Source organism: Panthera onca, chromosome E2 (genome assembly GCF_046562875.1).
Source record: "Panthera onca isolate mPanOnc1 chromosome E2, mPanOnc1 haplotype 2, whole genome shotgun sequence".
Taxonomy (NCBI): Eukaryota; Metazoa; Chordata; class Mammalia; order Carnivora; family Felidae; genus Panthera; species Panthera onca.
Genome location: NC_138353.1, coordinates 50,900,590 through 50,925,877, shown reverse-complemented (window position 1 = coordinate 50,925,877; position 25,288 = coordinate 50,900,590). Strand labels below are relative to the sequence as shown.

The 25,288-nt window shown below is 42.1% G+C and overlaps 1 protein-coding gene across 5 annotated transcripts in view; it reads right to left on the bottom strand.

The window, feature by feature from the left end:
• Positions 1-25,069, bottom strand: part of LOC132690122 (uncharacterized) — a 57,845-nt gene extending 32,776 nt beyond the window's left edge. For 2 of the 5 annotated variants that reach the window (XR_009615265.2, XR_013552538.1), the window contains exons 1-5: positions 20,613-20,748; positions 18,821-18,941; positions 8,435-8,513; positions 7,789-7,864; positions 6,554-6,697 (exon numbers count right to left, since the gene is read on the bottom strand). Coding sequence is in view for 1 of the 5 variants with exons in the window: in XM_078439007.1 (XP_078295133.1) it covers positions 18,821-18,865 (45 nt within the window). In the remaining 4 variants the exon portion in view is untranslated. Of the gene's footprint in view, positions 1-6,553; positions 6,698-7,788; positions 7,865-8,434; positions 8,514-18,820; positions 18,942-20,612; positions 20,749-24,967 lie in introns of those variants that run through there. The other 3 variants (XR_013552537.1, XR_013552539.1, XM_078439007.1) reach the window with 3 other exon arrangements.
• Positions 25,070-25,288: the final 219 nt, after the last annotated feature.

Genomic DNA, 25,288 nt, shown 5'->3' with positions numbered 1-25,288 from the left:
ATAGAAATTTTCATTGTAACTTTTTCTCTGAAAAACTCCTTTGGAGGTAAAGGCAACAAAACCATGCAGTTAGCTTCTGGATTTGTTTATCAGAATGGCTCAAAATTCCCCCCCTTTTTTTCCTCCGTCTTGTATGTAATCAGAAAATGAGGCACAAAACATCACCACCAGCTGCCTTATTTCCTATTCCTTGGATTTCAATAGAGACAGACCAAATGGTCTCCTGACTTAGCTGAAGGAGATAGAAAGATGCAGTTAGGGACCCTTTATTTATTTATTTTTATTTTTGAGGGAGAGGGAGAGAGAAGGAGGAAGGGAGAGATAGAACATGACTGGAGAGGGGCAGAGAGAAAAGGAAAGAGACAATCTCAAGCAGGTCTGCGCTGTCAGCACGGAGACCCATGTGGGGCTTGAACTCAAACTGTGAGCTCATGACCTGAGCTGGAATCACAAGTCGGACGTTTAACTGACTGAGCCACCCAGGTGACCCAGGGACACCCCCCCCCCTTTTTTTTTTTTTGTTTAACTTCCTGTGACCTTTTTCTCCAAGAAAAATGCCTTTCTGGTACCCTCTACTTCTCTGGTCACTGTGATGGGTCTCCAGTTTTCAGGTGAGATGGGGTCCCTTATGACTTGCTTCACTCCAGTGCTCTAATTACTTGAAACAGTGATAGGATTCTGCACAACACAGTGGCATTATCAAATTAGGCAGGGAGGCATGAGCACCTTCTTCCAGCTCCTCTCCCAGTCTAGAATGTCCTACTCCCTTTCTTCCACTACATCTTCCAAGTACAGCTTTAGCATTACCTCTTCCACGGACGCACCATCATTCCCACTGGCAGGCATCACAGGACTTTTTCGAATTCCTAATAAACGTAATGATCATCAGGCTCACAGAAGACATTGGGACCTAATTGTTCTGTAATTATTTTTGGATAATTTAGCTTTAATTTATTTCTTCATTAATTGAGCACATATTCCTTGGGGCCTTCTAGGGGTTAGATGGCACAGTCCATGCCCTCAAGGACCTGCCAGTTTCCTGGTGATGGTAGACAAGTCAACACCTTTGAGGCTCAGTTGGATAGTTATCCTCAAATTCAAATTGTTCTAAACTGAACTTCGTCCCCTTCCTCCAAACTCATTTCTTCTCCTAGTTACGGCAATAGCAGTCAGGCCCAAAGTGACTTAGGTCGTGCCCTTGAGGTCACACTTGCCTCTGCCTTCTCCCCCATGCTCAGGTCCAATTTTTAACAGCCAAGTAAGCACCCCCCGGAACCTCATGGGCACTTGTGGTCCTTCGCTGTCCCTTCTGCCTGAATATTTTCCTTTAGTCTGGTAAAGCTGGAAGGAAAGAGTCTATGAGGACTAATGCAAAATGTATGGACACTTTGCATGGGGTTGATAGGAGTTATAAATTATTATTGTTGGTGTCATTATTACTTCAAAAGGAAAAAAAACCCAATTCAACCTGGCTTAAATAATAAATGAGCTTTGTTGGCTAACTGAAGAGAAAGGAGAGACTAGCTTCAGGTCAGACTTGGTCCAGGGCTCCAATGATCTGGTCAGGATTCCAGTTCCTTCTCCATTTCTTTCTCTTCTTTGTTGGGGCTCACAAGTTTCTAGCAGTCTCTTTCCTCTGATTCCAAGAAGGCTTCAGCAGTTTCTTTGGGTATATATGTCCTGCTTATGTCCAGAAGGGATCAGAGAGAGTCCATTTCTCATAAGTTCCTCCAGAAATCTCATTGACTTGGGTTGGTTCCTATGTCCACCTCTGAACCAACCACTATGGCCAGGAGAAGGATCATTGAGAGTGGCCTAAGCCAAAAAAGATCCACTCTGGCCTTGGAAGTGAAGTCAAGGCTACTCACGTCATAGCAGGGAGTACTTTTCCAAAGAAAATTCAGCGTGCTGCAGCTGGCAGGAGATGGGAGTACTGAGGAAGTGATACACAAACGTCCTTTCTAGGGCCCAAAGAATGCTTTGATGGCAAAATGCAGGTTTGGATGCGATAATGGCAGCAATGGGAAGCCAGTGGGACCTTCATGTAGTTGGTTATTTTCAGATTCCTCTTTCTTGTTTTTTTTTCTTAATGTTTATATTTGAGAAAGAGAGAGGGAGGAAGGGAGGGAGAGAGAGAAAGAGAGAGAGAGAGAGAGAGAGAGAGAAAGGGGCAGAGAAATGGAGACAGAGAATCCCAAGCAGGCTCCATGCTGACAGCAGCGAGCCCTAAGTCTCTTGAACTTAACAAACTGTGAGATCACAACCTGAGCTGAAGTCTGATGCTAAACTGACTGAGCCACCCAAGGACCCCATCCGGTCTCTTAATTATTGAATAGAATAGCGATGAAGGGAAAAGGAGAGACTTTGGAAGTTGGTAGAATGTTACAAAACGTATGGTAGTCATTTTTGGAAGGGATTAAGCCAGTGCTATGTCTTGGCAAATGGAAAAGTCTAGGTTAAATAAATCCAACAAATGAATAAACATGTATTATTGGTGTGATCAGCCTTTCTAGCATTCATCAAAAAATATCTGAATATTAAAAACAAGCCACCTACTCACTGCTCTTTGCATTCTACAGACTTTAGAGTAAATGAATCAATAGTTAAGAGGCTTTACACAGAAATTAAGAAGAAGGAGCTTCTCCAAGAGGAAGATGATGCCAGAAACATTATACCTACCCACCTTATTACTGAGTTGTCCTAAGGAATGCTAAATTAGTTAACTGTCTAAATGTTATACTTTCTCCTCAGTTTAGTCTTATTAATGAAGTATAGATAAGCTTCTTTAAAAAAATATTTGCAATCTGAGAGACACTGGAACACCAAAATATCAGAGCTAGCAGGAATCCATAGCGTGACCCATCTGATAGATGAGAAGGTGGGTTGGGAGAGGGAAGTGGCAAGCCTGAGGCCACCCAAAGAACAAGTGGCTAAGGTATTGCTCTGGAGCCAGCCAGTGTGGAGCTCTAACCTCCCGGAAGATCTAGGCCTTTGTATTTCTTTCCATCTCATACGGGATCTCAGTCCCTGGAAAGTGTAAGCTGAAGACGATGCCCAGGAGTTGTTGTTACTTACGTGGCTTTATTAAAGTATATAACTGATACACAAAACCTGCACATATTTAATGTGTAAGATTAAATGAGTTTGGGCATATATGTACACCTGTGAAATCATGATTCCGCTTATATAAGGTACGTAAAACAGTCAAACTCCTAGAAGCCAGTCAGGTTCTTGGGCACTGTCCAGGGTGAGACAATGCCTTCTTAGCTCACTTAAAGGCAGTTGTCCTCAAAAGTTGACCGCTAGATGGCAGAAAAAATCCATGTACCTGATAAGGAGGCACCTGTTCCTCAGATTTTGGAGCTCTGAGTATCTCTGAGGAGACAAGCTCATCTGCCTGGTGAGTCTGGAGAATTAGGCATCAGCCTACCACCATGTCAGTTCTGCAAGTCCGCATCTCTCTCAAGAGTCCATTGGTTAATTGCATCCTTCTTTGCAATAAAATATATTAGAAGGAAATGATCTAGTTGGAAAACTATTTTCGAAAAGGTTTAAATGACCATTAGGTAGTATTTCATATTTCTGAACTAGAATTTTCTACATTACAGAAGAGATTATTTGACAACCCGGAGAGATGAATCTCTAACTGCTAAAGTGGCATCTGAAATATTTTTATTTTATTTTTTTTCTTTTTCTTTTTCAACTTTTTTTTAAATTTATTTTTGGGACAGAGAGAGAGACAGAGCATGAACGGGGGAGGGGCAGAGAGAGAGGGAGACACAGAATCGGAAACAGGCTCCAGGCTCCGAGCCATCAGCCCAGAGCCTGACGTAGGGCTCGAACTCACGGACCGCGAGATCGTGACCTGGCTGAAGTCAGACGCTTAACCGACTGCGCCACCCAGGCGCCCCTTTTTTAAAAATTTTTTTTTTCAACTTTTTTTAAATTTATTTTTGGGACAGAGAGAGAGACAGAGCATGAACGGGGGAGGGGCAGAGAGAGAGTGAAATATTTTTAGACAAAGGGGAGGGAGGTCATCAGCCTCTGGAGTAAAGTCAACGGAGGCAGCCAGATACTTCTAGCAATAATAATAAAAGGCTCATCTTTGTTCAACACCTACCATGTGCCAGGAACTGTGCAAAGCACTTTATATTGGTAAATTTATTTAATATTCACAACAATCGTGAAGTAATACATATTAAATCTGTTTTACAGAAAAGTATACAGAGGTCCAGAGTTTAATTAATTTGCTCAAGGTCATATAATCAGGAAAATGTGACTTAAAAAATGTATATAGACTGCACAGAACTAACAATATGGTGCTTGATGTTAGCATCGTTAGGGCCTTATGAATCCAGATGAAAAGTAACTGTCCCTTTGGGCCTGGGACTCATGTACGAAGAACATCTCATTACTGGAACACTGGAAAAAGTGGATCTGGAAAACAGTTTTAGCTGTGTTACTCTGAGTAAGGATGAGAAGTTCTTAAGGGAGCATTGTAATATACCTAGGCTGCCGTTAGCAGAGTGTTTTAGACTAGGACCAGTCTGCTGGCTCCAGGTCGCATGGCCTTCTGCACAGCGGAGTAGTCAAGTCACACATCTTGGCTTCTTGGAGCAGCCAGCTCAATCTATCTTCCATTTCCTCCACAGGCAAAGCACATCCAGCCTGACGTATTTCTCTGGTGTGTAAGTTGATGTTCGGAAATTTTGTGGAACACGTCAGCACCCGTGGGGCAGAGTAAGCTTTGTCGGGGGTGTGGCGTCCTGTGCCTAGAAAACCACCTCTCGGCTCACTTGGCCATGTCCTGACACTCACTGCGGTTGTTAGGATTCTTGGTACAAAGTAAGAGAACCCAGCTCCAGACAGCTCATTAAAAAGGTGGCTATGAAATAAATTTAAATATACCTCATAGTACATAGAATTGGAAAGCGGCTAGACTTCAGGTTGTTTGAGATTAGAAATTGGAAAGATCCTGAGATCTTCTCTCTTCACCTCCTGTCCCCACCTATACTTCTCTGTACATCTTCATTATTCTTGGTTCTTAGCCCTGAACTTTTCCTGCTGCTTAGTAAAAATCCTGGCCATCCACGGCTCTGAAATCCCCATGGTATGTGTTCTGCCACACAAGAAAATCTGACTTCCAAGTTTCTCACAAAAATATATGATTCTGAGACATTCTGGGACAATATTGTGCAAAGACCTTAATTCTTCTGGCTCAGGCCGTAACAGGCTTTAGAAGCTTTTTGCTTTGCTTTTCCATCATGATGGGGGCTGTTCTTGCTCACTTTCAGATAAGGCTGTATCAGCTCTGCTAATATAACCTGTTAATTTCAAAGGACTTTGTAAGTTGGCTGTGATTCAGATTCTCAGAATTGGGAAAATCTGTGTCTTTTGAGATAGGAGAGTTCTTTTCTTTCTCCTTTTAACTTTTGTTTTTTCCCCTAAAATATCAGAATGCAATTTTTCCAGGTGCCACGTGGCTCCTCCACAACATACAGACTGCGGTAGTTGTTTTTAACGAACGTTATCACCAGCCGTTCAGCCGTGGCAACTTTTGTTTCAGTGTTGTTGTTGTTGTTGCTTCTAATTTTGGGAGGTGACAGAGAACTCCTTGTAAGATGCACACGCCGAATGTCACCGTCTGCATCACTGATATTCTCCCGGGTACCAGGAACTCGGCACTGCAGAGGGCGCCAGCACTCATCCTGTCTCTAAGTGTGCACACACAGGGAAAGCCTTAGGTAAAACTGGCAAGTGTTAACAGGCGTCACTATGTTTGGACCCCAGTTCTTTCCTGTGTTGCCCCCTTTCCCCGGCAAGACCACCCTGGTGTGATGAGATGTGGGTATGTGGAACTTGTCTGGTTGCCTAAGAATTGCTAAATGGGATCCAAAGCTGAAGGAAGAGGCAATCAGAGCTCAAACAACTAGGGGCAGATCCCAGATCCCAAGAGAAGTCTCCAAGCTGTCTCTGCTGCCTCAGTCTCATCCCTCACCCTTTCCTGCCAAGCTTATACAAACAAAAGATTTGGAAGAGGAGGGTGGGCTGTACTGTGGCTCTTCCCACCATGATTTTCCACCTATATTCTAGCCTTTTAGAGATTCTCCAAGACCATCCTTTATGAAGGACACAGGCCTTGGGAAGACAGATAAACATTCTTTTTCTCCAGCTCGGTATGTCTGCACATACAGGAAGACAGCCTGTGTCAACAGGGAGCAGGAAGGAAAGAAGACAGAGAGCAGTGGAAGCCAGTTATCTTGGAGGGTCAAGGTCATGAGAGTGACCCAGGGGTCAAGAAGAGTCTACTAAGGGTCTTGACCTTAAAACCAATAGTTATTATGAATTCTCTCTCATGCCACAGGCAAAAGTCAGTTTCAGGTAGACTACAGATCTAAATATGAGAGAGAAAACAATGATGATTCCCATCTATGGTTTACAACATCCCCACGACCCCGTGGCCGGCAACAATTTCTTCAACCGGACACACTCACATGTACTGTAGCAATTCTATTTAGTGCCAGGTGTTTTATAAAGTTTATGTTCTACTCACACAATTCTATGAGGTAGGAGTAACTTTCCACTTCTGTCTGGGAAAACACAATTCCATATCTGACTGGTTGCAAACTTGACAGGCATGTGTTGAGAAGTCTGCTTGGAGTTCTCATCTGAGCGCTCATCTCAGCCCACAAGTTGGCTGCAATGACATTTCTAGTTAAATCAGGACTCCTTTTCATACAGAAGTGTTAGATATTGCAAATTGAGAGAAAACAAATCTAATATTCATTAAACACCTATCATGTCAAGGACTAAACTAGCTCATTTATATGCTTATTTTGCTCAATCTTTACAACAGCCCTATGAGGCAAATATAATTATGCCCATTTTTATAGTTAATAGAACTGATAGAGAAGTCAAACATCCTCCCCCCAGGTCACAAAGCTAGAAACCTGGGTAGGAGCCAGGACTGGATCAAGATAGTCATCTACATTTACTACCCATGAAATGAAAAGGGTAGGGGTTATCTGGCTTAGAAACTTTTCAGAGCATATGCTATTCACCTTTGGCCTCCACTATGGGATACTCTTCGTTTTCTTTCCACGGAACCAAAGGGATTCCATATTCTTCCTTTTCAACAGCCAGTCAAGGGGTTATTTTCCAATTATACTGAAAGATCTTTAGGGCTAGATTCACTTGGATCTTGGAAATTTGTCCTTAATGATTTTAAATGGCAAGTTCAGTTATATAGGACCATGGATGTTCTATGCTTGATTTCAGGGCAGTGATCCATGCTTCCTTTAAAAACTTAAAGAGATTTAAATTTTCAATTTTATCAGATTCATAGAATGGGAAAAAATGTATGGAAAGGTACTATGGGGCACAGAATTTTTCTTGTTGTTGTTTCAGGAAAGTTTTCTTTATTGCCCAAAAGTTTGTTTTTAAATAAAAGTTCAGAAGCAGAGACACTATCACTGATGAAGATCATTTATCTCACTCTTTGATTCAAACCTTTGTATTTCTGGCCTTCCCCTATTTTTCTCCAAGATTATAAGCTTTTTCTGTGAAATCTGTTTTCCACTCAGCTTTCCTCCAACCTCCCCACACTCCCTACCCAGTAAGCACTGGAGACTCAAGAAACAGATGTAGACTTGGCTTGAAGATGGAGGGGGCCATGTGAAAGTTGTGAGAAGGAAATGAGTTTGTCCCTTCTTGCCCTCCTGTCATCAGGAATCGGGCAGTGACTGCCATGTCTGTGGAAAAGTCTCACATATGGTATCACAAACTAACCTCAGCATGATGCTGGAACAGTAGGTGGAACCAGAAATGCCCATCCTTCGAGGTGATAAAACCATCCGTGACTTTCCTAGGAAATAATCATATGTGATGGTTGGATAAACCCATCCATGACATTTTTAGGAAATAACCATATAACCTTATCTTGTATTTCAAATTACTTTAGGTATTTGGTAAAAAAAATCATGAGCTTGTGCCACTCCTCTGAGAAGTGGGTTTATCCTGGTTGGAGAGTCAGAGAATAATAAGGTTACGTAGTTGCCAAATAATTTACTTAGAAGGATAGCATCTGGTCATGAGAAGTTTAGAAACTTGGATTGAGGGTTTGGGGATGGCGGTAACCTATAGAAGGAGTAAGGTTCTTTCAACTTTAGCTTAGCTTAGGGAGAAACACGGCAGGACAGACCTAGCAGCAAAGTTATGTTCAGATCGTACTTGGAAGGCAGGCAGCTGATGACTGACAGAATGCCTGAAGGGGACAGTGTCCCTGGATGGAGAAACTCCACAGAGCAGGACCAGGCAGAATATGCCAAGTCTGTGGTGTCTGTGCCATAGAGGACAATGGCTTCCTAACACCAGATACTTTATTCTGATGAGTTGAGAACTGGAGTTAAATTTTAAAAAGTAGTACATAACATACCACTTGTTGATTTAATGTACGTCTCCTTGAGGAAGGGTCTGTCTCTTTAACTCTTGTTTCATGTTATTTAAGGGTTAACCTAAAAACAAAGTTATGTTTGGTTAAACAGCTTTATTTTTTAACTAAACTGCATTTTATTAAATGGCAAAAACAACAGCAAAGAAACGGGAAGATGTGGGGAGCCTGGGTGGCTCAGGTGGTTAAACATCTGACTCTTGGTTTTGGCTCAGGTCATGATCTCACAGTTCGTGAGTTTGAGCCCATGTCGGGCTCTGCGCCGACAGCGGGGAGCCTGCTTGAGACTCTCTCTTTCTCTGCCCCTCCCCCACTCACATGTGCACACTGTCCCTCTCAGAATAAACATAAAACAAAAGCAAAAAAAGAAACAGGAAGATCTGATGGAATTAACTATGGTTTGAAGTCAGACATTGCTGGTCTTCGAAATCTTGATCTGTCACTTCTTAGCTGGGTGACTGTAGTTAGAGCACCTACTTAGTTTTCAGCATTCTTGTTTTTAAAACTGGGATAATGGTATCTAACTTTTAGGGTTGCTGCGAAAAACAAGTCAAATAATAAATGCAAAACCCTAGTTTAGTGCTTGAAACTTAGTATGCAACTGATAAACAATTCTGGTAAAAGAACATTATGTCAGTCTCTTCGTTATACACATCAAAGGAGTTATATTTACCCCTAAACCTTCTTCCCTAGCTGGCACCAACCTTTCTAACAAAAATGGAAAATACAGGTATAGGGTTCATGAAGAAACAATTTCTTGATAACTTATTTTGCAAATGCAAGGTATTTTAGTAATGGCAAATCCACGGCTCACAGCTGCAAAACTTACATGACGGTTCTCCTCTTCCCATCATAAAATGCTCCAGAGATTTGCACTGGGTGACTATTAGGATTAAGGAAAGACCATGATCAAGTCTTTAAAACCCCCAAATAAGAGGACAATTGGGTACACTTTGGGAAGAAAGGAAGCATTCCTTTACCTTGGTTAAGTAGATGAAGCCACCAGTACTCTACCTGAATGACAAACATAGTTGAAGTCGCACATGCAGGTCATGAGGAAATAGTGGCTCCTCAGTGGTTAAAATCTAGCAGGTATTTAAAGAACATTTGGAGATGTGTAGCCTTCGGCCCAACTTCAAAATGGTTTCACAGGGGACAGCTTGAGTGAGAACCGACGATAGCAGTGTTTAAAAAGTGAAAGGACCGGGGAGATCCAGGCCTTCTCATTCCTTTCAACTCCCATTTCCCAGAGCTCAGCAGCCCCCAGCATGAAGGTGAGGTCTGCAAGAGCTGGTGGGAATCAGCTTCATGATCAACGGAGCCAGCCAAGGAACAGCACAATGGCGGTTTTGTACGAAGACAAAGCGGATGGCTGTGTTTCAACCAATTTACCTCTTTATTCCATCCTATTAATATTTGCAGCCAGGGATAAAGGTTCTTAAATACTTCTTGCAGCATTTCACTGTTTTGCTGAATTAGAATAACAACATAGAGGGCTGTGGCTGCAAGGAATGGAAAGTGATTCTGCGCAGCTTAAATGCAAAAGGAAGTTATTTCAAGTCTTATTGGGTAGCTCATCAGATTGAAAGAAGAATTGAAAATCAATCAGCACAGTATCAAGGTAGGTCTAAGAACCCCGTAGCAGGAGTGATCAGTCAGTCTCTGTGGAGACTGATATACAAATGGCTTAGATCTACCTCCACTCCCATGATAGGTCATTCTTCTTGAGACTCAAGTCCTGGGAAAGGGAGTTGAATTATCCTGAATGTCCAGTGGGGAGGGGAAGAGTACAGGGCACTGTGATTGATACAACCAAAGATGTTGATCAGTTTTGCAAAGAAAAACCAAAATAATATTACTTAAAGAACTCTGGAAGTATTCTGGGCAGGCAAAGCCTGTCTCTACAAGACACATCATTCTGGCAGGTAATGATTTTACCTGGAGTAAAGCTTTCCCAGTAAATCAGGTGCTAATGATGAGTGAAGTATAACAGGAGCTAATTATCTGACCGACACCTCACTCCTATTAGAGCTCAGGAATAGCAGGCACTTTGGCATAGATGATTTTACAATAAGTAAGAGGGAAGAGAAAGAAAGAAGAGGAAGGGGGGAAAGGGAAGAAGGAGAAAGACCCAGTGGCTCACATCAAAGCCATGATAACCCAATGAGGGCTTGGGGGTGGTGGTGGAATAAACATCTTCAGCCCTTCCATCTTCCCTGCGTGCAACATGCTTCACATAGTTCTGTCATCATGTCACAAGGCACCTGAAGAAAGGGCAGGTAGAGCCTATTCCCAGAAAGAAAATCTTTCTCCTAGATCAACACTGCCTACAAGAAATATAATGCCAACCACGTAAGTAATTTTAAATTTTTTAGTAAGGCACACTAAAGGTAAAAATTAACAGGTGAAATTACTTTTAATAATATATTTTGATTCATTATATCCACAATATTATCAGGCCAACATAATCAATGAAAAAAATGAATGAGATATGTGACCTTCTTTTCACACTAAATCTTTGAAATCCAGGGTGTAGTTTACACTGATAGCACATCTCAGCTGGGACTGGCCACCCTCCAATAACCACATGTGGTCAGTGACTACCATATTGGACAATGGATGCTTAGAAAATTCTGGCATTCTGGCTTTGCTTTGCAACATCGAAGTAACTGAACAATTATTGTATGATTATACAATTGTATCTGGGGTATGTGTGAGGGTAGGGTGTTTTGGTTTTCTTTCATTTTAAGCGAAAGTAAAAGGAAACACACTTTATTTCCATTCCATGTTTCCCAAGCTAGGACATTGTTTCTGTTCAGATTCACAGTTGCCATTTTTTTTTCCTAATCCTGTTCTGGGAGGAAGCCAATGTTCTGTGAAACTTCAACAATGGTTTCTTGGGAGACAAAAGAGAAGACTCCCATACAAATGAGGAACATGAGGCCAAGGGAGACCAAATATTTGCCCAAAGATTGCAGGCTGCATGGTTGCAGAGCTGGGATTGGAGCCCCCATGCACGGTGCTCCCATCCGTGGGTGCAGAGCTGCCTCCTCTGTGGTGTGTCCCTGACCTTTGTCCTGCATCAGACCCACTGGTGTCTGGCCCAGCAACTTCTCCAAGTCCTTATTCCCGTGCTATCGCCTTTGGTGTGTGGCTTACTGCTCCCTGATTTTCCAGGTGAGGATGGAGGTGGTCAGAAGGATAAGTGCCCTGCTCTGTGAGGGTGAGGAATGGACTACGGGGAAGAGAAAGCCGCCTCTGAGTCCTTCCTGTTCAGAACACTTATTCTACGCTCTACGAAGGCAGACTCAGTGGTCTAATGACTCTGTTTGATGATGCACACTTTTAAAGCTTCATTCTTTTGGTTACAGGGAGGCCATTTGAGGGGCATAGGAGGGCTTGGAGAATGACTTTGTTCTCACTGGACTCACTTGGCTCCATTAGTAGCACTCTTCCAAGTCATAGGCTGGTGTGGGTCACTTGTAGTTTTTTTTTAATTGTAGCTTTTTTCTGATTACAACAATAGTATATGATTAATGGAGAAAATGTGGGGAAAAATAGGTCTGCATCAAAACACAAGTAAATAAAAATCACCTGTATTCCTAGAAGGCGGGGGGGGGGGGGGGGGGGGGGGGGGGGGGGGGGGGAAGAAAGGCTCAAAACGTTGAATTCTGATGTTTCCTTCTGATATTTTTCAAAAATATGAATATGACATATATACAGTTTGCAGTTTTAGCGAGATTGCACCGTACGATTTGTTTTTTAACCTAGTTTTGCCCTTTGCTTCATTGAGGCCTGTGGGTAGGTTGCGGTTTCTAGTCATTTTCCTGGGCCACCAGAATTGCTTTATACAAGTCCTTTCTCACTGGCCTTATGACCTAGCTGAGGCTGGACCCAGTTCCCCAGGTCTCTATGGATGGAAAGCTTCGATCAGCTACTCTGACTCCTGCTGGATTCCCAGGACTGAGGATTCCAATAGGTTAATTTCTCAAAATACACAAAAAACTTGCTTTGGCCTGCTGGACAGCTCCAAATATAGCCGGAAGTGTGTCGAAGACTTCGTGGGTTTGGAAGAAGGGTGTTTACCAGCTTGGGGCTTGGAAGGGTGTGTGGAAAAGGGATACAATACAATAAGTAGAACACAGGTGAATAAATGTGAATTCTCAGCCCGGTCTGTGATGGGCAGGCATGGTTACATGAAACCTAGGACCCTGCCACGTGGCCAGCTCATGCTTGGTTCCCTCCACCCCAACACACACCCGAGCAGTCCCAAGGGAAGGCTTAGCTTTCCCCTCTTTGGGGATGTAGGACCTAGATGGGCCCTGAGAAGAGGAGATGGTTGTCTAGGTGGTACGTGTGAAGGCAGGGGATCAGCGATGCTGATGCGTGTCTGCCCCATGACTTCATGTTCCCGTTCATCAGGTACATTTGGCTAGAACGATGGGTTCCTCTTCCGTTGAGGGAGTGAACTTTTGTTTCCTTTTCCTAAGAATCAGGAAGCAATCGATTATCTTTTTCACAGTAACAAGCAGCAAGAAGCAGTCAAAATTTCTCTTCCTAGTTTTTTCATGGATACATTTGTTGACCAACTCCCTGAATTCATCCTAACATGTGCTGATAACTGCATGAGAAAAGCAAGGAGAGAGAGATTTTTCCACCTGTGAACATATGAATAATGGCATTTGTTTTTCCTTTACTTAAAAAAATAAAACGTACTGTCTACAAATACTGAAGATGACAGGAGTATATGCACAGATAATTATATGAATTTAGCGATCCATTTGTCTAGGGAAATCAGCTTTGTTTCAAAGAAGATTAAAGAACAGTGCTCTCTCAGAGTGCTTTTCTCTGCTGATCACCTTCTGATTGTTGACAGGGAGGTTTGCCAATTTCTTTTTCCCAGAAACTTTGTGCTCATGTCAGGATTCTCTCCAGCAGTGTTCCTGCAGAGGTATTGATTGTTCTTTCCCTGAGTAAAAGAACAGCCAAGCCCACCTTCAGCGAGGCCACTCTGGCTCTAGAATGATCAAACATTCTGCCATTTACACACTATGTAGCTCTGGGCAAGTCACACCAGCTTCAGGAGCCAGACTCCTCACCTGCGAGACGGGGATGAGGCTGTCTCCCTCACTGGGGTGTGGTGAGGACACAAGGAGGCGTGACTGAATGCTGAGAAAATGCACGGCTGATAAAAGCAACAGTGTTATTGTCCTCCTCTCCCTCAGAACCGAAGGACAATGCCAATCCCTGCCATTTACTGAGAGCATATGAATGTACCGGGTATCTAACCCGTATGTTCTTGTTTAATCCTTGGGACATCGAAACAATGTGATGAAGTGAGTATTACAAACTCACTTTGCAGATGAGAAAAACGATTGATTTAGGGATTCTTTTCATTATAAAGGAAAGAGCCAGAATGTGAGGCCAGAGGAGTGAAACTTCAGAAGGGATCATCGCCAGCACTTACCAGGGTTCTTCCTTACAGGGGATCTTGCTGCCTGATACATCCCCAACAAGCTGGCGTGTGTGTGTTTGTGTGTTTGCGTATCTTACCATGTGGGAATAAATTAGGAGTAAATGTTAGGCACTCAAAAATACGCTTTCCCCAGAAGGAGACATTGCCCGTTTCTCTCATCTCTGCACTCCTGAGTGGGTGGAAACCAAGCACTGTCCCAGGTCCCCTTTGGCATGGGGGAAGGCTCCCGTTCAGAGCACCCTTGGCCACGCAGAGGCAACCGACCACTCAGTCCCTCGATACAGACTCGGAAGCTTACTGGAGAGGCTGCGTCACCCCTGCAAGCAGCATCTACCCCTGTGCGCACCTAGAGGGGTGGTGAGCTAGGCCTGGGAGACAGTCCTTCTCCACCTTCCCAACATATGCTACCAGTCAGCTGCCCCTGCTTCTGAAAAGAGCCTATTTATTTTCATTACTAATATATGGTTCTCCCCCCTGCCACAACATTGCTCTGTGAACCTTTCCTCCGAATCCCCGAATTCCTTCTTGGGCTATGTTCTGTGCTAGAAGCTTGGCAATTCAGTGGTGACCGGGACAGGCTATGTGAGGAGTGTCATACTCTCTGATCAGGACAACAGACATCAGGCAAAATATCCTGAATTAGTATTTGCAGGAGATCCATGTGCAGGTACAGGAAGTACAGAATGCTTTGCAAACATAAAACTGGGGGCCTCTGAAATCCTCAGTCTCAGGTCCTCATCATTAAAATTGGTAGTAAAATTTCTTCTCATGCTGATAATAGCAGATTTTCTGAGAGTCCAATTATAAAGTACTTTGTAACTTTTAAATGTCTTATGTTATTTTTCTGCTTTTTAATAGGAATAATTATGAGGATACCTAAATTATGAGGAAGCATATTACCATTACTGATTATAAAATAATCCTAATCACATTTAATATTTTTCCTACCTTCTCTACAGACGAAGTAATTCCACTTCCCAAACCTTCTTTGAGATAACATATTCCTTTTTTTTTAATTTTTTTTTTTATTTTTAATGTTTTTTATTTATTTTTGAGACAGAGAGAGACAGAGCATGAACGGGGGAGGGGCAGAGAGAGAGGGAGACACAGAATCGGAAGCAGGCTCCAGGCTCTGAGCCATCAGCCCAGAGCCTGACGCGGGGCTCGAACTCACGGACCGCGAGATCGTGACCTGAGCCGAAGCTGGACGCCCAACCGACTGAGCCACCCAGGCGCCCCGAGATAACATATTCTAATCATTTGTACAGATGTGTATAGAGCCCTTCCTGGACAAAATTGCTAGCTGTGGGGGTCATAGGCAATGAGGGCCAAAGGGGATAGGAGATTGCTCAAGAGAACATGCCTTGAACGTCTATCATCTATGAGCATCTCACAACTGCTTTACAAGATGGGTGTTCTTTTTCCAGTTTTCTGAGAAGGAAGCAGTTTTTAGGGTTTTCATTGAACTTGTCAAGGCCACTCAGCAGGTGGGTGGTGCAGTCATCAGCATCTGAAGCCTGTGCTCTCCCATCAAGCCAACAAGCATCCCAGGAACATTAACTCTGTAGCCTTTTTGCCCCCTTGGAGGTGCTTACTGAGCCGGCACTTTTCTGGTTTAAAAAGAGGAAGTGGATGGACATTCACTGAAAGTGTTTTTGACTTGGCTGTGAGCTCCCCATCCCAGTGCTGAGCTCCTGGAAAATGGAAACTCCCTTTTGTGTTTGGTTGTTGATACTATGAAGCTTCTAGAAGGTATGCAATACAAAAATTTAAACTGAACCAAATGACCCCTTTCAATGTCATTTCTATTATAAAAAATGACTCAGAAATGGCACTGGCTCCCTTTGGTGGTATTTCAGATGGAGCGAAAAGTCTAGAGAAGCAATTAATGGTGTGCATTCTCGACTCTGTGGGGGCACCCTCAGATCTGGCTCCCCACTCCACTGACTCATAATTCTTGCTGAGGCTTGAGTTCTTTTCTGGAAGGCACTTCTCCAAGTTCTACATCTGGCCCTGCTCTAATTCTTGGTGAGCACAATGAGGCCCGTGCTCTGTAGCCTGCCAGGGTACAGGGTAATATTTCCCATTTGCTTTCTCTCCTCAGAAAAACTATTCAATGCAGAGAATTAAAAAATGTGGCAGACACAAGCATTTTTTTTTTCTTAGCAGCAAAGTCTGGGATATATGCCCTTCAACAGCAATTAGGTTTCTTGTTCACTTCAATCTCCTGTATTATCTTACACCTTGGCATGATTTCTGATGTGACATTTTCCTGTAGAGACGCAACGTAAGACACTGACACTCACTTTGCATTTGACAGGAAGTTGTTAAGGCAGCACTCACAGTTTGGAAGATATAGGAAAATAAGTCATCTTTGCATGACTTATTCCCAAAGCCCATTATAACAAAAAGCCCCTGATAATTCCAGTTCATATTAAATTTTTGCCATTCAGAGAAAGAACAATTTGGGCAAATAAGTGCTCATTAAAATTTATTTTGAGGGAATATTTTCCATTAGGGTATTTCATTATTTAAGAAGAAAATAGAAGCCTATGTAGTAATGCATAACTCTTACACCAACATGGCATTTCAGATAAATTACATTTGGATAAAGATGAACGTGTTTGGGTTTGGAAGGCTGATTGATTCTAGCAGGTACTGTAGTTGCATAATTATAAGCCATGTTGAAAGAAGTTACTAAAAAACAAGGATGAACCCAAAGAAATCCACCAACAAGCCAATAAAAAATAATTCCATGCTGGCCTAATTTTTGTTCCTTTGGGAACTGAGGTTTGGGGCCCCCATATAGAAGGAGCAGGCCCGTGTGCATTCCTGAGACTGGGTGGTTAAAGGGATAGAGAGGCAGTTTAAGGAGTCAACAGGGAATAGTAGGCAGTCTCAAGAATACAGACCCTACCTCATGGCATCACATTTCATTTTTTTTTAAGGCAAAGGAAAGATGACTTGGCCAGATCTGGGGTTGGGCCCACCAGGGAGCAGCCGTGAAATTTAGGTAATCACACATCTGTCTTAAAGAGCTGCATTTTCCATTCATAACTGGCTTAGTAACTTTTTTAACACAGACTCACAGCAAGTTCTCAGGATGCCACTTTTTGCCTCAAGGCCCTCTGCCCAGACACCTCGGATGATGAAGCTTTCTCTCTAAATAGGTTCTAGTACCAATTCCAATGTGTGTACGTGGTGGGGGCGGGGGGGCACTTCCCACACCAACAAGCAATTCTCAGGATACCAGCAGATTGTCCTACAATTCAACACAATTCCGACACCATCTACCTGGAGACGGCATCAGATTCCACAGGTTAGAGGCTCAGTCCTACAAGACTGTCCCCAGCCCCCACCCCAGCCCCATTTAGATGCCAGTTGCAAGCCCAGGCTATTATTTGCACTTCTCACTGATAGGCTATACACTGGAAGTTCCCAAGAGCCTCTACAGTTGATTAATTTGTTAGAGTGGCTCAAAGAACTCAGGAGAAACATTTTACTTCCTGGATTACTGGTTTATTATAAAAATATAGAGCTAATAAGGAATAGCCAGACAGAAGAGGTGCAGAGGGTGAGGGGTGGGAACCGGGTAGGGAGCTGCAATGCCCTTTCCAGGGGCGCCACCCTCCCAGCACCTCCACGTATTCACCCCCCTGGAAGCAATGTGAACCCTGTTGTGCTGGGTTTTTATGGAGGCTTCATTCCATAGACATGACAGATTAAAATCGCTGGCCAATGGCAATTGATTCAAACCCTGGCCCCTCTCTTCACCTTGGAGGTCGGGGGCGCCAGGTCCTGAAAGTTTCAACCCTCAAATCATGTGGTTGGTTCTCCTGGCAACCAGCTCCCCATCCTCAGGTTACCTAAGGACGTTCCAAAAGTCACCTTGGTAACAAAATGAAAGACACCTCTGTCACCCTCTGCACAAGAAATTCCAAGGGTTTTAACAGCTGTGAGCCAGGAATAGGCTGATAACCAAACATATTTCTTACTGTCCATCACAATATCACACTCTCCATCTCCTACCCAGGTTTTCTTCAGTGAGCCCCCTTTCTGCCTCCACATCTTCCTCAAGTGGTATCCTCTGCACATAGTTGCCATGGTTACTTGTCTTTCTGTTGTTCCCACTACTGGAATCCAACACGTTTCACAAACCCTCACCTCACCTCTCAGAGGGTACATTTACTTTATTTACCAGTTCCAACTGTACCCCTTCCTCACTCCTCAGCCTGAATGACTACATCCTGCTGAGCCAGAAGAGTGAGCGAGCACAGCACAGGTAGGGAGAGCTCCTCATGATCACCCACAGCTTTGGTACCTGGGCCAAGGAAGTCCATTACCTACTTTAAGCCTCCATTTCAACATTTAAGAAATGGGCATAAAACATCCATTTCAGGGAAATTCTGGAGATAAAATGATATAATGTATAGGAAAAGGCAAGCAGGTTGTTACTGATTCAACAAACATTCATTAATCAAGCAACATTTTATGTGCTGTGAGCTACACAGTGTTTCCTGGTCCTTGTTTTCATGATCCTCATCGTCTGCTGTCTGGAATGTGGTTGGCAGTCAATTAATAACTGAGAGTAACACTACCAAAAAAACAAACATTTTCTTTATTCTATGTTATTAAATTAAATGCTTAACTTCTGCTTTACTCAGCCCTGTATATGATCAACATTTATTTAATATTCTAAGCAGGTTGCCTGCCACAGCTTAGAACTTTTGAATGCCAAGGGCCAAATCAGATTCTTATCTCATACAAAGGAGCACTTGGTAAATCTTCTGATGGATTTCAACCTTCTGTCATTTAGCATATATTAGGAGTAAGTCTCATACATCCCATTCATCAAGTGATGTCCAACATGATTAAGATGTGAAATATGTGCTTACCCAACTGAAAGAGACAGTTGCTAGTAAGTTAAAAATCGGTATCATTCTTCTCCATGTTTCCCAAACTCAGTAATTGCTGGCTAACTTGAACTTCAAGGATAATTGCCAGGAATTAGAAGACCTGTAAGGTAAAATGAATTTTAGTTCTCGACAGACCACCAGTATTTTCCTTTTTCTTGTCGTACATTTTAAAAAATACCATTTATCATTTACTTGAGCAGCTCTGATTCCTCAGGGAAACAAAACTGATAGTAAGCTATAGAGATACAGTTTCCAGAAGTATCAAAATAAAGCAGGAAAGAGGAAATCAAGATATTTATTTTTTCCCAAGATATTTCTGGAAAACCTGGAGCTCTAAATCCCATGCTCTTAGTTGATTATTCTTCGTATACATACATTGCCATCCTAGCGAGGCCCACTTTGCATTCTCATGTTCTTTCACTGGTGTCAGACTTGAGTGGGGATAATGGGGATAATGCAGGACCTGTCTGGCAGTGAAGGTCAGGGACATGTTTTCAGTCATGGAACTAAGAAATGCTCGGACTTGTGGACATCTATATCTTCACGTACCTAAACTCTCCTAACCAATATATGTTTAGTTTTAATTTTAAAGCCTTAACTTCAGAACTCAGAGTTTTTAAAAATTTTTAAATTTACGTATTTGAGAGAGAGAGTGCCTGCACGAGTCGGGGAGGGGCATAAAGACAGGGAGAGAGAGAATCTCAAGCAGACTCTGTGCTGTCAGTGCACGACCTGACATGGAGATCAATCCCACAAACCGTGAGATGAGAACCTGAGCTGAAATCAAGAGACAAGACACTTAACTGACAGACCCACCCAGGTGTCCCTCAGACTGAGTTTTAGTCTCACATGAGATGCTCATTAAAGTCAAGAGTTATTTATTTATTTTATCCTTATGCAATGGTTATTATCAATTAAACGGCAGTGGTCAAGTTAAACAGCATTGTTCCCCTACCAACAATCGTGTATGCTTCAAGTTCATTTACATAATGAGTACAAAATTTAACTGTTAATAGTTTATAGGGGCCAGATAAAGAAAGAATATTATGATTACTATTTTTAAAGTACATGATCAACCAGGACATTCAGTTGAGATCCCATAAAGTCAATGCCATGTGGGCAAAGACATTATGCGTTAGGACAAAACTGTTGTACATCCAACCTAACGAAACCTAAAAGTGGGCCTCATCAGAAACAAAGTGATCTGTTGGTATTTTAACTGCGCTTAGGACAAAAGCCAACACTCTTTAGGAGAAGATAACATAATATGCAGTCTCATTCACAGTGTCCAGCATGCAGTAAAAAAGTAACCACACATGGTAAGAAGTGTCCAATTATAAATAGAATAGTCAATAGAAACAGACCTACAGGTGATCCCAAGTTTGCAGGCAAGGGCTTTAAAAAAGTGGGTAATGTATAAAAAATAACATGAATGTAACATTGAATATTTAAATCGAAAATTGTGATCTATAAAAAATAATCAATGTCCTAGAAATGATACAGTATTTGAAGTAAGGAACTCTTTGAATGGATTTAACAGTAAAATGAACACAACAGAAGACAAGATTAATAAATCTGAAGAAATATCAAAGCAGAGGTCAATGTACATGAAGCATGAAGAATGAAGAAAAACAACAAAAAAACCCAGAAATAAACAAAAAGGAAATGTAGGACACTGTCAACAAGTCTAAAATATGTGTCATTGGAAAACCAGAAAGAGAGATGTACAGAAATTATATTTCAATAAATAAGAGAGCCAAGACTTCCAAACCTGATGACAGACACTACTCCATTGACCAAGAACTTCAATTAACACTAAGCCAAAGAGCTACAGAGAACACCACACGCAGGTACATTACATTTAAACTGCCAAACACCAAAGATAAAGAGAAAACCTTAACGGTAGCTGAGCTATGTGTGCATTTTGTTGTTGCCATGGTAACCTTCAATAGCAGAGCTAGGTGTACATTTTTTTGTTGCTATGGTTACGTTTGTCCCACAGGGGAAAAGGAAATGGGTAGGGATTTATGCCTTTTGTACCACCCCATCCTCCATCTTTCTTGTAAGCACCCAGTGATGTCCACGAAGAATAACCTGTGAGTTGGTACAAAATCTCTTTGTGTCTGAGAACCTCAGGAGTTCTATACTCTCACACTTGCCCATGCTTGGTCTTTAGCAACTCATTAACATTTTTTTGCTGAAATATGACCCAGTTGTGCGGCTTGGTGAAGAAATTAGGATGGTCTCCTTATTCGAGGCATAGTTGTGTTTGTGTCAAGTTTTCTCTGACTGTGGGAAGCCCAACCTACGACGGGGGAAGGAATATTTGGTCAACCTTGTCCATGGAATTAGTTCTATTGGTCTAAATTCACTTTCTGCATCCAGCCCAATGCATGGTAACTACTGCATTTGGATGGTTCCTTTTCTGGGAGCAAAGGGCTGTGGGTCCAAGCTGTTGATACATTTCTAAAACTATGTATTTTGTGATTTATCAAATCTTATAGTCTTTGAGATGAAGTGTGATAATCTATTAATTCCCTTTGGAACTTCATAATCTGTGGATACATGCAGAGCAGAAGGAATCTTCCTAGACCCTTGACAGACACATGTGCTTTCAGCATGAACTGCTCACAACTACAACTCACACTGGCTGACGCATGACAACTGGACTTTCTGATGGAAGTGCACTTGTAAGATTTGAGGTCCAAACTTTAGAATCATTAATTTAAAAAGATCGAAAAGGGGAAGGCCCTTATTATGGGGGAGGAGGGATCCCTTTTACCATGATACCAGACTTGCTGGTGTCTTATTTAATAGCCATTACCCCCCATAGCTTTTTTTCCTTTTATGGTGAGGTTCTTCCTTAAGCCTGTCATGATATTAATTCCCTTGGTCAAGGGCTGGTTTAGGAAGGGACATGGAAAAAATTATGACCAGGTGATGTGTGTTTATGGGTATGGATGAGAAGAGTGCTGGGTGGTTTGCTAATTTTGTTGTTGTTGTTTGTTTGTTTTTGTGGAGACACTGTGAAAGTAGACCTTCTTCTTTCATTGGATTTTTTTTTTTAATGACACCTGGGGTGGCAGCATCCAACTTATGTCCTAGTAGAGTAGAAACAAAGAACATAACTCCTTGACAATGACGGTGAGACACTGAAATACAAATTAAGCAGTCATATAAAAATCTAAGCAATATACATAAATCGTGGAATGACAGTATTGATAACCTGAGAAGTATATACCAGCACTCTAATTTAATTTTAATAAGTACCTTATTTTCTCTAATAATAAAATGAAAATACCTCCTTAGTGAAAAAAATAAATGTAATACAAAAGGGTATCAACTTAAACATGGACCTTTCTCTGTACCACATTCTCCCTCTCGGGGGCCGTCCAGCTCCTCAGAAGTAACCATGGCCTTTGTTCAATATCCTTCTCATTCCTTTACCTTGCATTTGAGCCCTAACAAAAGGCTTAGACATACACATATACAGTTTCATTTCACAAAATGGAATCATAGCACATGCATGTATCTTCATAGTGATTGTTTGCTTATTAGGTTATATTTCTGATTCATCACATACATTGTATATTTATGTACATAAAAAAGCAATTCAGTAAGACTCTGGGAAGAGGATTTGCTGCACCAGTGGCTGTGCCTATTTAAATTTTGGCTGATGCTACCACACTGCTATCTAAACCAGTGTTAGCAGGTTACGCTCTCACCAGAAGCGTGGGAGAGAAAGCAATTTTATATTTTATGGAAAACTTTGGAGAACAGATGACAATCAAACGGAGAAGTTGTTTTCTGATAGGTATCAGATTTTTATTTTCTACACCCAATTCCCCTTCTAGAAATTAATCTTACAGAAATAATTACACAACAAGATCTATCATAAGGATGGCAAATGCAGTGATGCTTACATCTTGAATTGGAGGCCACTAAATGTCTGGCAATAGGCAATTTGTTAAATAAATTATGATATGAAAGACTGTGTGCTTGAGAGATTTAATATGTCCCATAACCACCCAGCTCAGGGAATATTTGTTCTAAGAACATAAGCCCTAAAATCTAATGCTCTTAGTTCCAGCTGTCTGTGGACGCTTCCATGAACATTTAACCCACAGGTAAGGGTTAAGATCTAGAAAATGAAGCAGCAGAAAACAGGATTTCAAATTTATATTCCCAAATGTTTCCTCATATATTGTTTTAAAAAGACAAAAACCCTAAAAACGATTTGACCTCAGGATTTAAAAGGTGAGTATCAAAATCAACCAATAAAAACGAGGAAGATAAATGAACTCAGATCAAAGATATGAAAAATTTTAGTAGAAGTGAAAGCAGAAATGTTTGGTAGTATATGTGACACTGTAACAGACACTTCCAGTTCTACTCAATATTCATTCCTGTCCTCTCATGCAGGGATAGAACTTTGTTTTTTTTTGTTTTTATGAAAATCTACAAAGGCTGCATTCCCAGCACTCCTTGCATCATGCTGTGGCTCTATGAAGAAGTTCTGGCAGATATATACACAAAAGTATGGTCAGCAACTTCCGGGAAGGCGAAGAAAGGGGGCTGAATCAATGGCAAAGTGACCATTTACCAAGTCTTCTACTTGCTGCTGTCCAGAAATGTGACTCTGATCAATAGAGCTCCAACAGTTATCGTGAATAATAAGGATCATAAGGATGGAAGCCAGGTGTTGGGAATGCGAGCATGAAGACAAGTCTGGGTCCTTGATGATACCAAGGTGCTGACACAATGGATCTCTTTTCCATGAAAGGAGAGTGAACTTTTGTTTAAGATACTGTTCCTTAACTTGTTGTAATATGCTACACGTTCTATGTTGCATGATACAAAACACACATTTTGTTCTTTAAGAATATGATAAAAAGGGAAATCCCTGGCAAACCTAACAGACAGACATAGAAAATGAATATACAAGGTTAATGATGAGATACAATCTTCAAATACAGTAAAGCTTAAAGACGTATATTAAAGCATTGGTACAAACTTACCATAATAAATACGGACAACCAAAGAGAAACAGGTAACTTGTTACCAAAACATAAAATACCTCATTTGACCCAAAATGAGACAGAAAATTTGAACAGTCCAGGGGTGCCTGGGTTGCTCAGTCAGTTGAGCACTGGACTCCTGACTTCAGGTTTGGTTAAAGTCATGATCCAAAGATTGTGGGATTGCACGCCATGTCAATCCACTCCCAGTGTGGAGCCTGCTTGAGATATTCTCTCTCTCTCTCTCTCTCACCTCCTCTCACCTCTCACTCCCTCTCTTTTTCAAAAATAAAAAAAAGATAATTTGAACAGTCCAATAATCCTAGCCAAATCTGGTGGCAAATTTAGGTGGTTTTACTGCCGAGTTTAATCTAAATTCACACATGATGTAATTCCTATGTTATTCTAAACAATTGTAGTCCACAGAGAAAGATTAAAGATCCCTAATTCATAGTTATCAAGTATTGTAAAGATAGCACACAAGAGAAAATAAGATGAATTCCAATTACAAACATAGAAGCAACTATTTCAAATAAATTATTAGAAGTCTGAATCCAGCTATTCATTTATAAAATTATGATATAAACAAATGGGATTAATTTCAGTAATGTAAGAACTTCAGAAATAGGAACTTTATCAACGTATTTCATTACAACAAACTAAAGGGTAACAATAGATGTTGAAAGCTATTCAATAAATTATAGAGCTACTGTGAATAACTACAGGGAGAGTAGAAGGAAACCACTTAAACAAATGCTATTTACTGAAAAGAGCAAACAATATTTTGAAGGGTATAATATTAAGACCATTTACCATTAAAAACTGGAATTAGTACTGATCACTTCTCGTATTCACTCATTGAATCTTCCCATTGGCCCTCTGAGGAGGACCATTAATGCCCCCAGTTTAAAGACAGACAAAGCGAGGCGTAAAGTGGTTAAGGTAACTCACTCAAGCCAGCTAGCAGTGAGGCAGGATCTGTACTCACGCAAACTGGTTCCACAGTACCCCCCCCCCCCCCCCCCCCCGCATTCAAGATGGTTTATTCCTTTTCCTGCCCACTAAGGCCCGCCTCCCCAGCCGCCGGCCACGGCTTCTGCGCCAGCACCTTCACTCCGGAGCCCGAGGAGTCACTGTGCCACCCATTGCACCACTACGTGGCGGCGGGCCTGCAGGCTTCCCTTCATTCCCGGCGTCCACGTGTCCTTCCGAATCAGCTTCCGCCCGCTCCAGGGTGACCCGAGCTAAGGCTCTCAGGCGCTGACGGGCCACCGGCGCATGCGCAGCTCTCACAGCTCAGTGAGCCCGGCGTGGTGCATGGAGCCTTCGAGCGGCGTGCGGAGCATGCGCGTCAGGTCTGACATGCGCAGTGGTTTTCCTCCTTTACTTCTCCAGTTTGCGGAGGCGTCTCAGGCTCGAGGGCTGAGGT